We start from the raw sequence: 13,756 nt of genomic DNA on the forward strand, positions 1-13,756 counted from the left end.
CACCACACTCAGCTAAATTTTTTTTTATATTTTTGGTAGAGACAGGGTTTCGCCATGTTGTCCGGGCTAGTCTTGAATTCCTGGATTCAAGCAATCCTCCGGTCTCAGCCTCTCAAAGTGCTGGGAGTACAGGTGTAAGCCGCCACGCCCAGCCCCCAAAGTGACAGACATGTCAAATTACCAAGAAGCTAGTATAGCCAACTCATATATCATTTGATATTGTGTCAAAGTTTAACTACTACGACTTTTCCTTCTTAATGGCTTATAAAAGTATACTGTAATTGATGGAATCTGAGTTTCAATGAAATATAGTATTCCGTAAACATTTTCCATTTCAGCACTGTCTTCGTATCAAATCATTAAATTGATTTTGTCATAAAATATAATCCATCAAAGTATACTTTTAAACGTTTAATTTTTAATCTGTCACTATTACACATAATGTTACAAAGAGTATTTTTGTAGAGTGATCATTCTCCTTCCATAACATTTCCTAAATATAATTTCAGGAACAATTTTTATGCTGTTCTAAAAAATGCTGAACTAATTTATAAGACTATCAGCACTATAAATAACAGTTTCTCTGTGGTTCCACAAGCAACATATTGCTTTTGAAACTTAATTTTGCTCATTTAAAATATATTAAAAAATAAAATGTTATGGAATTGGGTGGAGTTTTTTTGGATTACTAGTTTCCCTTATTTAATTTCTGGGGTTTTTTTCTGTGTGAATCATGTCTTGTCTATTCATCAACTTGGGAGCTCCCTTGAGTTTTTATTCATCTGAATAAGTTTTAAAATATTAACTATTTGTAATAAATATTAACTATTTGTAATAGTTAATATTTACTGCAAGTATTTTAGATTCATAAATTTTAGAGATGAAAAGTACCTCACTAAGCAGACCAAATCCCTCACTTCATAAGTGAGAAAATTAATCTAAATCTAAACAAGTGAAATGACTTGCCCAAAGACATATGCCTACTTAACTGCAGGACCAGCAGCACCCAAACCTAGATCTCCTGGCTCTCTATCCACTTCTCTTCCTACCCTACAAAATTATTTTTAATCTCCCACTGTGTTATGGGTATAGGAAAAAAGCATACCACAATAGTGTCAGTGTGGTTTACAGCAGTGGTCTGATTGGAGGAAAAAAGGTGGCTTCAAGAGGCCTGTCAGAATCTCCAGAGTATTTTTCATCTTTACGTATATGACTTCCATAGAAAACTGCTGGGGCTGAACACAGTGGCTCACGCTTGTAATCCCAGCACTTTGGGAGGCTGAGGTGGGTGGATCACCTGAGGTCAGGAGTTTGAGATCAGCCTGGCCGGCATGGTGAAATTCTGTCTCTACTAAAAATAAAAAAATCAGCCAGGCCTGGCAGTGCACACCTGTAATCCCAGCTACTCAGGAGCGGGAGGCAGGAGGATCACTTGAATCCGGGAGGCGGAGGTTGCAGTGAGCCAAGATAGCGCCACTGCACTCCAGCCTGGCAACAGAGTGACAGACTCCTTCTAAGAAAGACAGAAAGACAGACGAAAGACAGAAAGAAAGAAAGAAAGACAGAAAGATAAGAAAGACAAGAAAGACAAGAAAGACAAGAAAGACAGAAAGAAAGACAGACAGAAAGAAAGAAAGAAAACTGCTGGTAATTTGGGGTGGGTAAAGTGAGAGGAAAGTATTGACCCTATAGCCCTACCTTGGAGGAACCATCTTCTTCCACTACATAATAATCCTGCTTAGTTCATATGGTGCTGACCCTACTTCTATCCTCCTCTGGGCATTGGCAGGCAATCGAAGCATACAAACAAAATACTTCATTCACTGGCCACTTTGTTCATGGATGGGCAAATCATAAGTCAGGCCAGGCCGGGCGCGGTGGCTCAAGCCTGTAATCCCAGCACTTTGGGAGGCCGAGACGGGCGGATCACGAGGTCAGGAGATCGAGACCATCCTGGTTAACACGGTGAAACCCCGTCTCTACTAAAAAATACAAAAAACTAGCCGGGCGAGGTGGCGGGCGCCTGTAGTCCCAGCTACTCGGGAGGCTGAGGCAGGAGAATGGCGGAGCTTGCAGTGAGCTGAGATCCAGCCACTGCACTCCAGCCTGGGTGACAGAGCGAGACTCCGTCTCAAAAAAAAAAAAAATAAATAAGTCAGGCCAATCAGAGTTCTCCCAAGACGTGTGCTGAAGCTATAGGCTATGGGTACAATGTAGACTGGGACAATTAAGAGACATCTTTCAACTTCCAGAAAATCTATCCGAGAATGAAGCCCGACAAAGCCAGGACCCCAACATACACAGCAGCTATATATGGAATTGGCCCATCTTTGAATATAGCCAAAAATGTTCCTTCTGCACCTAAGCTAGCGTGACATTCTTTTGGTTACTCACAACTGAGTTTCTTGGATCACTCCAAGCCAATGTACATTTCACTCCTCGCCAATGTACATTTCACTCCTCACTGCATTTAATGAAAAACTACTAATGAAGAAAGTATGTCATTTCCCTTATGTGTGTTGGCAAGGATAAAAGGTTGAGAACCAGATTTAAGGGATAGCGTGTTTCACAGAAAATAAAATAGAATCAGTGATGCAAATCTGTAACAGCATATATACCAAAGCAAATTTTAAAATGCCATTACTACGTTTTGCAACTAAAATTCAGTTAGGTATGTCATGGAAGCAGAAAAATTGATTCATTAGCAATAGCTACAGTTTAATTTTTATACTTTTTCCCTTTTAAATTAGATGCTTAACTTTTTAAGAATTTAAGATTAACTGGATTTTATAAATGATTACAATAACTGTATTTTAATATTTTCAGGATAAGGCCGGGCACAGTGGCTCAAGCCTGTAATCCTAGTGCTTTGAGAGGCCGAGGTGGGCTGATCACAAGGTCAAGAGATCAAGACCATCCTGGCCAACATAGTGAAACCCCATATCTATTAAAATACAAAAAATTAGCATGGTGTGGTGGTGGGCACCTGTAGTTCCAGCTACTCAGGAGGCTGAGGCAGGGAATCCCTTGAACCCGTGAGGCGAACTTTGCAGTGACCCGAAATCACGCTACTGCACTCCAGCCTGGTGACAGAGCAAGACTCCGTCTCCAAAAAAAAAAAAAAAAAAGAAAGAAAGAAAAAAAAATTTCAGGATAAGCACATATAGATTTTAAATAAAAACATTTATATTCAATGTAATTATTATTTGCCACTATGAAGAACTCAATTTAGAATAGTTAACCTTGTATCCTAAGAATATAATGGTGGGGGAAATGTTATTAAATTGTTTCCCCTAGAGAAGACTGAGGAACCCTTCACGTTACTTATTAAGCAGACATACAAACAGGGCTACGAGGTTGGGTAAATAAAGCAAAGTCCTTGAGTCATGTAAAGGTAATTTTATGCATACCTGAGAGTTCAGTCAATTTTTCAGCTCTTTTACTCTTAGTCACAATTATTCCAATCTTGAAATAAAAACAAAAATTATTATTAATCTAACAAGTTATTTCTTCCCATTAAGAATATATATAACTATTCCTGTAGATCATATTGGGGCAGAAAAAAAAAATTTACATAGCTAAAATAAACTAGTAATTACAAAAGAAAGAAGCAACAGGTGAGAAACTTTTTCTCATGGTGTTTTTGGCAAATAAATTTAGCTATGAGTTCACCATACATTGTTTAACTTTTAGAGTTATTATGCTTTTCATTCTTAAGTATACCGGAAACTGGTTAAACAATTTGGGTAATTCACAAAATACATGTCCAATTTTTAAAAATAAATTACATTTGGAAGCAAAACATGAATCTAATTCTGAATTCTATCATTTATATACGTACCTGACTAATAGGATTTTGATCAAAATATTCCTCTACAAAGTATTCCAACAACTGTTTAAATAAAAAAAGACATACTAGATAAAGGCAAAATAACAATCATAAAGAACATGTCCAAGTGATGTTTCAAGCATCACTTCTTATGACTTTTAAACTTACAGATTTTCAAAAAATTTTAAGTAATAAAAATATTAAACAGTAAAAACTTTAATTTGAAATGGTGGGTAATGAGATAGGTTTGAGCTAGGTTTTAAAAGATGGAACCATTTGGATGTGTCAGAAAAAATTTCAACGAGGAAAAGATCCAATGAAGAGAGATGGGAGAATGAGCAGAATTGAGAATAGGTTTTGATAAATTAGGAATAATATGAACATATTTGTAATCTGAGGAGACAGATTTAAGTAAGGCAAAGGAGAATGAAGATTCAATAAAGAAAAGGGATAACTGACAAACCAAGATCCTGACGTGGGGTGGGAAGATAGAAATTAAAAACACAAATAATTAGCTATGTTGGTTTAAAATTTCCCTAAATGACCTGGCAGTACTTCTACTTAGCTATCATTAGTACTAACTAAAAATACAAGGCAAAAAATAAAAAATATTGCATTCTTTAAAAATATCCTTTAGAATCCAGTGTTCTTCCCCACTTTCTTAGTAGAAGTTTAAGTGATTTTGGTATAAATTTAAATGATTTAGTATAAATTTAAATTTTACCTTTAAAGTACATGTCAGTCTATTAGGCTTTAAATCTTGGTCTTCCATTGTTCTTGATCCATCTACTACCACATAAAGGTGGCGCATCTACCAGAAAAAAGAAAGGGCCAATTTCAAGTACTTGTTTTGTTTTGTAGAAACTGGGTCTCACTCTGTTGCCCATGTTGGTCTCAAACTCCTGGGCTCAAGCAATCCTCCTGCCTTGGCCTCCCAAAGTGCTGGGATTATAGGCATGAGCCACTGTGCCCAGCCTCAAGTGCCATTTTGATTAGTAAAAATAGCATTTAATAATTTCATATTCTATGCATATATTTTTAATGTATTCTTTTAAAAACTTTGTTATTTCACTATTGTTTTTTCTAGCAAGTCAGAATATTTCTCTAACCTAAACTAGTTCTGTACTAGTAAAAAATAATGACATACCATTCCAAGTCGAACTTGTCCATGGTGCTCAAATACTCTGTTAAAATTACACAAACATTTTAATGGAATTCAATATACTATCCCCCCCAACACACGAAAAAAATACAACTTTCCAATTGACCTGCTTTCTCTTTTTTTCTAATTCTGATTAAGAATGTCATAATGTGCATTTTTAGTGGAGTAAATAATTAACTTATGGAATACAATACACATAATTATAGGTATTGTAGATAGTCTCTAAAGACCATTTCCTGCTGAGGCAAGGGTAGGTGGCTAGTTCTTTCCCCATAGTCAGAAGGCAATAGGTCAGTTTCCCTGAAACACAGCTGAAGTGAAGTACTGAGGAGTGTTTATAGATAGAAAGGCTTAAAATGAATATATTTTACCTTTTTAACATACATAGGAAGGTTACATACCTTTTTCTCTTTGCCTTGAATAGAATGTCTTCTATTGTAGCTTTAAGTGATCCAGATTCATCTTCTTTAAGAATCTCCCTATAAGTCATAATTATTTGTTTGAAAAGACAAGCTAAAATGATTACTAGCCCAAATAAAATGAAAATATACGTCCACACAAAGATTTGCATGTGAGTGCTCATGGCTGCATTTACCTAACAGCCAAAAACCGTAAAGAACCTAAATATCCACAGACTAGTGAATGGATAAACAATAATGTGGCATAACCATAGATGGGAATACTATTCAGCAATAAAAAAGGAATGAAGTATCAATACATGCTGCAACATGGATGAGAAATAAATGAAAGCCAGCCACAGCAGACCACCATGCTATAATAAGTCATGCATTGCTTACTGACAGGGATACGTTCTGAGAAATGCATTGTTAGGTGATTTCATTATTGTGTGAATATCACAGGGTATACTTACACAAACCTAGATGGTATAGCCTACCCCACGCCTAGGTTATGAACCGGTACAGCATGTTACTATACTGAATATATTAAAGACAACTGTAACACAATGGTCAGTATTTGTGTATCTAAACACACATAGAAAAGGTATAGTAAAAATACTGTATTATAATATTATGGGACCACTGTCATATATATATACAGTCTATCTTTGACCAAAACATCATTATGCAGCGCATGATTGTATATGATCACATTTTTGTGAAATGTCCAGAAAAGGTTAAAATTTAGAGACAAAAAGTAGACTAATGATTGCCTACAGGTGGAATTAAATCCAGATTAAATTAATTGTAAATGGACATGAAGGATCTTACTGGAGTGGTTACAATGTTCTAAAACTGGTTTATGATAATGGCTGCACAGCTCAGTAAAGTATTAATAAAAAATCACTGAATTGTACATTGGAAATGAGTGAATTTTAACAATGTAAAATATACTTTAATAAAGTTGTAAAAAAAAAAAAAAAGACAATGTCTAAAAGAAAAGACAGGGCAATAATGCTCTCCTTACCATGTTCTTTCATAGCCTCCTTCCCATCGCTTAGTTCTTTCAGGTTCTTCATCCATTTTTTCAAAACTGTATTTTATTATTCAGTAATCTATAAAAATCATTAGAATGTAAGTTATCTAAAGATGTTTGTTACAAAATGCATCCAATTAAATTTGAAAATTAGACACATATATAAAGTAAAAAAAATTGAATGCCAGGTCATCTTATTCTTTGTATTTTACTCAGTAATTGTCATTAAAAATCTTCATAGAACTCCATTTCTCATTTTCAAGAAATAATATGAACATGTATACACAAACTTGGTACTAATAAAGCATCTTTTTATGATTTGTAAAAGAACAAAAATGCTTTATAGATGTGTCACATGACAAAACTGCTTTATAGATGCTTTATAGATGCATCACATGACACATGACTGTAGAATTGTGAGGAGTCAGTATGGGTATAAACTATTATAGCTGAGTGACATGTGATTTATTGTAATATCTTTGTGTATGTCTGAATTTTCTCATAATCAAAAGTTTTGAAATAACATTTATTATTTATAAATGGGTAAATGCTATGGCTCATAATTCAAAAAAAAGGACACAAAATTAAACATAGTTCTTTGAGACATCTCCAAACTGCTTTCCACAGTGGCTGAACTAATCTACATTCCTACCAATAGTGGATAGGCATTCCCTTTTCTCCACAACCTTGCCAACATCTGTTATTTTTTGACTTTTTAATAATATCCATTCTGACGGGTGGTGAGATGGTTCCGTGGTTTTGATTTACATTGTGGTTTTGGTTTGCATTTCTCTAATGATCAGTGATGTTGAACATTTTTTCATATATTTATTGGACACATGTATGTCAACCCAACAATCCCAATACTGGGTATATACCTAAAGGAAAATAAAATCATTCTACCAAAAGTATACATGCACTCATGTTAATCACAGCACTATCCAAAATAGCAAAGACACTGAATCAACTTAGATGCTCATCAGTGGTGCACTAGATAAAGAAAATGTGGTACCTAATATATCATGGAATACTAGCAGCCAAAAAAAAACAACAAAAAAACCCCACAATGAAATCCTGTCTTTTGCAGCAACATGGATACAGCTGGAGGCCATTATCCTCATTGAATTAACAGGAACAGAGTCCCAACGCAGTGGCTCACGCCTGTAATCCTAGCACTTGGGAGGCCGAGGCAAGTGGATCACCTGAGGTCAGGAGTTCGAAATCAGCCTGGCCAACATGGTGAAACCTTGTCTCTACTAAAAATACAAAAAAATTAGCCAGGCGTGGTGGCGAGCACCTGTAATCCCATCTACTTGGGAGGCTAAGGCAGGAGAATCGCTTGAACCTGGAAGGCAGAGAGGCTGCAGTGAGCCGAGATCGTGCCACTGCACTCTGGCCTTAAAAAAACAGGAACAGAAAACCAAATACAGCATGTTCTCATTTACAAGTGGGAGCAAAACACTGAGTACACATGGACATAACGATGAGAACAGACATTGGAGACTACTAGATGACGAAGAATGAGAGAGAGTGAGGGTTGAAAAACTGCCTATTAAGTACTATGTTTACTACCAGGGTGACGGGATCATTTGTACACCAAACCTCAACAACAAGCAATTTATCCATGTAACAAACATGCACACGTACTCCCTGAAAATAAAAGTTGAAAACAAAACAAAACAACAAACAAACACAGGCCAGGCCCAGGTGCGATGGCTCCATCCCTGTAATCCCTGCACTTTGAGAGGCCAAGGTGCGGATCACCTGAGGTTAGGAGTTCAAGACCAGCCAGGCCAACATGGCGATACCCGTCTCTACTAAAAATACATAAATTAGTTGGGCATGGTGGCGGGTGCCTGTAATCCCAACTACTAGGGAGGCTGAGGCAGGAGAATTGCTTGAACCTGGAGGGCAGAAGTTGCAGTGAGTCACAAAAAACAAAAACAAAAACAAAACCAGGCCAGGTATGCTGGCTCACACCTGTAATTCCAGCACTTTGGGAGACTGAGGCAGGTGATCACTTGAGGTCAGGAATTCAAAAATTAGCTAGGAGGTTGGTAGGGACGGGCGCCTGCAATCCCAGCTACTAGGGAGGCTGAGACAGGACTGTTTGAACCCAGGAGGCACGGAGGCTGCAGTGAGCCAAGATCATGTCACTGCACTCCAGCCTGGGCAACAGAGTGAGACCCTACCTCAAAAAGAAAGAAAAGAAAGGAAAGAAAGAGAGAGAGAGAGAGAGAAACAGGCACGGTGGCTCATGCTTGTAATCCCAGCACGTTGGGAGGCCGAGGCCAGCAGATCATTTGAGGTCAGGAGTTCGAGACCAGGCTGGCCAACATAGTGAAACCCCATCTCTACTAGAAATACAAAAATTAGCAGGGCATGGTGGTGCACACCTATAATCCCAGCTACTCAGGAAGCTGAGGTAGGAGAATTGCTTGAACCTAGGAGGTAGACACTGCAGTGAGCCAAGATCGTGCCACTGCACTCCAGCCTGGGTGAAAGAGCAAGACTCATTCATTCATTCATTCATTCATTCATAAATAAATGTCCTCATCATACCTCCACCCTCCCCAATGCAATCTCCCTCTCCACTCCACCACCTCCTGACTCACTGCAACCTCCGCCTCCCGGATTCAAGTGATTCTCCTGCCTCAGCCTCCCGAGTAGCTGGGATTGCAGGTGCGTGCCACCATGCCCAGCTAATTTTTGTATTTTTAGTACAGTCAGGGTTTCGCCATGTTTTGTATTTTTGTAGAGCCAGGGTTTCACCTGACTTGCCAGGCTGATCTCGAACTCCTGACCTCAAGTGATCTGCTCATAAATGGAACATTTTTGTTTGTTTTTTGTTTGGAGACAGAGTTTCACTCACCACCGAGGCTGGAGTGCAATGGCGCGATCTCGGCTCACTGCAACCTCTGCCTCCGGGTTCAAGTGATCCTCCTGCCTCAGCCTCCCAAGTAGCTGGGATTATAAGAGCCTACCACCACACCTGGCTAATTTTTGTGTTTTTAGTAGAAATGGGGTTTCTCCATGGTGGCCAGGCTGGTCTTGAACTCCTGACCTCAGGTGATCAACTCACCTCGACCTCTGAAAGTGCTGGGATTACAGGCGTGAGTCACCGCACCCAGCCTAAACTGAACATTTTGCTCTTCCCTGTTTTCTGTTACATATTGCGAACTTCAAAAATGAAAAACTCACATAACGTTCTCAATGTTTTAAAACTCAAATTCTTGGCAGGGCACAGTGGCTCAAACCTGTAATCCCAGCACTTTGGGGGGCCAAGGCAAAAGGATCGCTTGAGTTCAGGAGCTCAGATCAGCCTGGGCAACCTTGTCTCTACAAAACATCAAAAAACTAGCTGGGCGAATTGGCGAGTACTTGAGTCCCAGCTACTTGGGAAGCTAAAGTGGGAGGATGGCTTGAGCCCAAGCAAGTCAAGGCTACAGTGAGTCATGTTCACTACTGCACTCCAGACTGGGTGACATAGTGAGACCCTGTCTCAAAAGAAATAATTATAAATATATAATATGTATTATAAATATAAAAATAAATAGCAACTGAGAGACTTTTGGATGATCGTGTCAAAGGACTTCTTTTTTTTCCTTTTTTTTTTTCCTGAGACAGTCTTGCTCTGTCGCCTAAGCTTGGAGTGCAGTGACACGATCTCAGCTCACTGCAACCTCCACCTCAGGGTTCAAGCGATTCCACTGCCTCTTCTGTCTCCGGCATAGCTGAGATTAAGGCGCATGCCACCACAGTTAACTTTTTTTTAGTAGAGACGGGGTTTCACCAGCCTGTTGGCCAGGCCTTGTCTCGAATTCCTAACCACAACTGGTCCTCCTACCTCGGCCCTCCAAAGTGTTGGGACTAGAGGCATGAGTCACCACGCCCGGCTAAAAGGACTTCTTAATTAGAGCTGCCTGCAATGGGAAATCAGAGACTGGACAGGAGGTATTAAGGTCCCTAAAACTGCAGACGTTCAATGGGAAGTCTGATTGTAAACATGCACGCTGTTTAAAGGATTCATGCATCTTGAAGATTGACTTTGTAAAGATCTCCAATGGCCTATCATTTCCCAAGAGTCCATCTTCTTCTTAAAAATATCAGTGAGGCCGGGCGGGTGGCTCACACCTGTAATCCCAGCACTTTGGGAGGCTGAGGCGGAAGGATCACGAGGTCAAGAGATCGAGACCATCCTGGCCAACATGGTGAAACCCCGTCTGTACTGAAAATACAAAAATTAGCTAGGCGTGGTGGCGCGCGCCTGTAGTTCCAGCTACTCAGGAGGCTGAGGCAAGAGAATCGCTTGAACCCGGGAGGTGGAGGTTGCAGTAAGCCGAGATCGCGCCGCTGCACTCCAGGCTGGCGACAGAGCGAGACTCCGTCTTGGTGGGTGGGGGGGGGGGGGGGGGGGGGGGGGGGGGGGGGGGGGGGGTGGTGGTGGAATTAAGTGATCTGTTTCCTGGAATCCAACCCCAAACAATCCACATTCCTCAGCATAAGCCTACTGGTGTGATTCCCATTACATGAGCTCGGAATGCTCTCTGGAAACAAATGAGAGCACCAAACATCCCAATTTAAGAAGCTTTTCTTCACACCTTACCCTACCAAGCTATGTGAAACTGGCAAGGCTGATTACTGTCCTTGTTTTTCAGGTATGGGATTCAGGCTCAGAGGGTGGTCACTTTCTCAAGCGGGTCACAAACTCGAACCCTGAACCATCATTTCTAAAAGTCGCGCTTTTACTTAGGGAGGGACGGCCTGCAGCCCCCCTCCCTACTCTACGCCTCCCCACACGAAAGTTACCTTCCTCTGCCTTCACAAGCTCCTTCACATCCTCCTTCCCTAGGAACACAGGCAGGGCAGTTCAGCCTCCGTTCCCCGCCACGAAAACCCTCCCAGCCGCCTACCTAGCCAAGCAGCCTGCCCCACCTCTGCGCCACACAGACTTCCACCCGCGGACTCACCGGCCCGGCTAGAAGGACTCTCAGCCGGAAACTCCGCCCCGCCGCTTTAGAGGCGCCCCGGAAGTCATTCCGCCTCGCGCTGCGGCCAAGGCGAAACGTTCCGGATGGTGCAGGCGACAGCTGCCGGAGCGGGGCGCTCTGGTGCAGGGCATGCCCGCCGCTGAGTTGGGGCGCGGAAAGGGATTGTCTTCCAGCTGGACTTCGCAGAGAACTGGAAAACAGTGATCGCCATTCGCTCTCGGAAGGTCGAAGGCTCTGCAGCCGTCGACCTGGGTTCTGAGGAGCTCGATCTTGTTTTTCTACCTCTAAAAAGTTGAGATAAAAGACCCTGGCTACAGAAGTAAGGCCAGAGTTATCCTTGCTTCTTGCTGTGTATTTCAGGACTCTTCCGTTGCTCTTGCTGTTCATTCAGCAAACATTGAGCATCTACTTTGAGCCTGATGCATGTCTAAGCACTGAGGAAATAGCAATGAAAAACTGACAAAAATCCTTACTCTCGTGGAGTTTTTCTCCAAGGGGAGTAAGTATGAAGAAAAACATATACTATATGAAATGGTGATAGTGCTGTGGAGAAAAACTAAGCATTGAAGGGGAAAAGTTGACAGTTTAAAATAGGATGGCTAGACCGGGTGCGATGGTTCACGCCTGTAATCCCAGGCATGGTGATTTGGGAGGCCTAGCGGGGATGGATCACCGGAGGGCAGGAGTTTGAGACCAGCCTGGCCAACATGGTGAATTCCGTCTCTACTAAAAATACAAAAAAATTAGCCGGGTGTGCTGGCAAGCGCCTGTGATCCCAGCTACTCGGGAGGCTGAGGCAGGAGAATCACTTGAATCCAGGAGGCAGAGGTTGCAGCGAGCCAAGGTCGCACCTTGCACTCCAGCCTGGGTGACAGAGACTCCGTCTCAAAAAAAAATAAAGTAGGGTGGCCAGAGGAGTCCTCGCTGAGAAGACAGTTAAGCCATGACCTGAATGAGGAAGGGTGTTAACCCTGCTGATATCTAGGGGAAAAGCTCTTCAAAGACAGCTGCAAGTGCAAAGGCCCCGTTAGAAGTGCATTGGGGTCTTTGACGAGTGCAGGAGTGAGCAGGGGATGAGTGATGGCAGCTACAATCAGAAGGGTAAGGTGGGGAGGAAAGGCTGTGAGCATTGTTAAGAACTTTGCCGGGATTGTGATGGCTTGGACCAGCAGCTGGTGAGAAGTGACTGAATTCTAAATCTTACTGATACACTGGATGTGTGTTATGAGAAAAGAATCAAGGATACCTCCAAAGTCTTCAGCTGAGCAACTGAAAGGTTGGGGTCGCAATTATTGAAATGTTGGTGGGGTGGGTAAGATCAATTCAGTTTTGGACAAGTTGTCTGACTGCCAATTAACACAAGTGGAATTATTGGCATTTCCCATACTTGAGAAATGGAGACGCAGTGCACCCCCAGATGAGAAGAGGATTAGGAATAACAGAAAGCAACTGCAGAAGCTGGGGCCTCTTTCCTTCCCCATCAGCATATTCATCCCCTCCGTTGCCTTTATTGTTAAAAATTCTTCCCATCTCTGTTGTCTCCCTCAAAAATATAAACAGAAGGTATCTTGCATAGCAGTGGAAAGAACAGCCCTGGATTTAAAATCAGGTTCTGACATAGTGGCTGGGTGACCTCAAGGAAGTCACACCAAGTCTATGAACTGATGTGTAAAATGGGGTTGTCTCCACCAACCCTACAGGGCTTAGTGGCAGCTCTGTAATCAGTCTCATTTCCTCCCAGAAGACAAGATTTTATTTAGTTATTTGTGTTGGCTTTGCATGAACACGATTTTAAAAGGGAGAGGAGGGGAAATTAGTATCACAGTGCCAGGAAGCTTCCATGCTTGCCTCCCTCCCACCTTTGACCTCATTAGAGGACTCACACCCAAACTCCACACTTTTCCGTTTGTGCCCTTCCTTCCTATCCACACTTTTGCTTCCTTCCATCTTAATTGACCATCCTATTTGCAAGATGGGATGCATTCCTCTAGGACAAACAGCCTAGAGGAATCCCAAGCCCTAAGTTTCTTGTATATGTTTGTTATCCATCAGCCTGGGAAGACTTTAAGGAAAATCAGGAAAAGGATAGAGGATTCCCCAATAAATGTAAAGCATATTTGCAGAGAGGAGACTAAAACAGTTTTCCTAACTGTAATATTTGCTCTGTATAGATTTTAGACATGGATGTTAAGATTCAACTAGGAATGGTACTAAAGCAAAACAAAATATGCATAAATCCATAATCTCTTGGCGTGATTATGACTGACATATTCTAATCATGTACAAGTGGTAGAATAAATTATCCAACCTATCAGATGTTTTTTCAAATTGTAAAACTAA

The 13,756-nt window shown here is 41.1% G+C and overlaps 1 protein-coding gene across 7 annotated transcripts in view; it reads right to left on the minus strand.

Annotated features, from left to right (window-relative positions):
* LOC126956542 (general transcription factor IIH subunit 2) overlaps positions 1-11,468 on the minus strand; it is a 37,014-nt gene extending 25,546 nt beyond the window's left edge. Inside the window, exons 1-8 of one of the 7 annotated variants that reach the window (XM_050793580.1) lie at positions 11,396-11,438; positions 6,417-6,504; positions 5,863-5,893; positions 5,393-5,470; positions 4,977-5,013; positions 4,554-4,640; positions 3,842-3,892; positions 3,411-3,465 (exon numbers count right to left, since the gene is read on the minus strand). In XM_050793580.1, the coding sequence (XP_050649537.1) occupies positions 3,411-3,465; positions 3,842-3,892; positions 4,554-4,640; positions 4,977-4,979 (196 nt within the window). In that variant the 5' untranslated portion in view covers positions 4,980-5,013; positions 5,393-5,470; positions 5,863-5,893; positions 6,417-6,504; positions 11,396-11,438. The other 6 variants (XM_050793576.1, XM_050793575.1, XM_050793577.1 and 3 more) reach the window with 6 other exon arrangements.
* Between the last annotated feature and the right edge of the window lie 2,288 nt (positions 11,469-13,756).

The sequence above is a fragment of the Macaca thibetana genome, chromosome 6, assembly GCF_024542745.1.
Source record: "Macaca thibetana thibetana isolate TM-01 chromosome 6, ASM2454274v1, whole genome shotgun sequence".
Taxonomy (NCBI): domain Eukaryota; kingdom Metazoa; phylum Chordata; class Mammalia; order Primates; family Cercopithecidae; genus Macaca; species Macaca thibetana.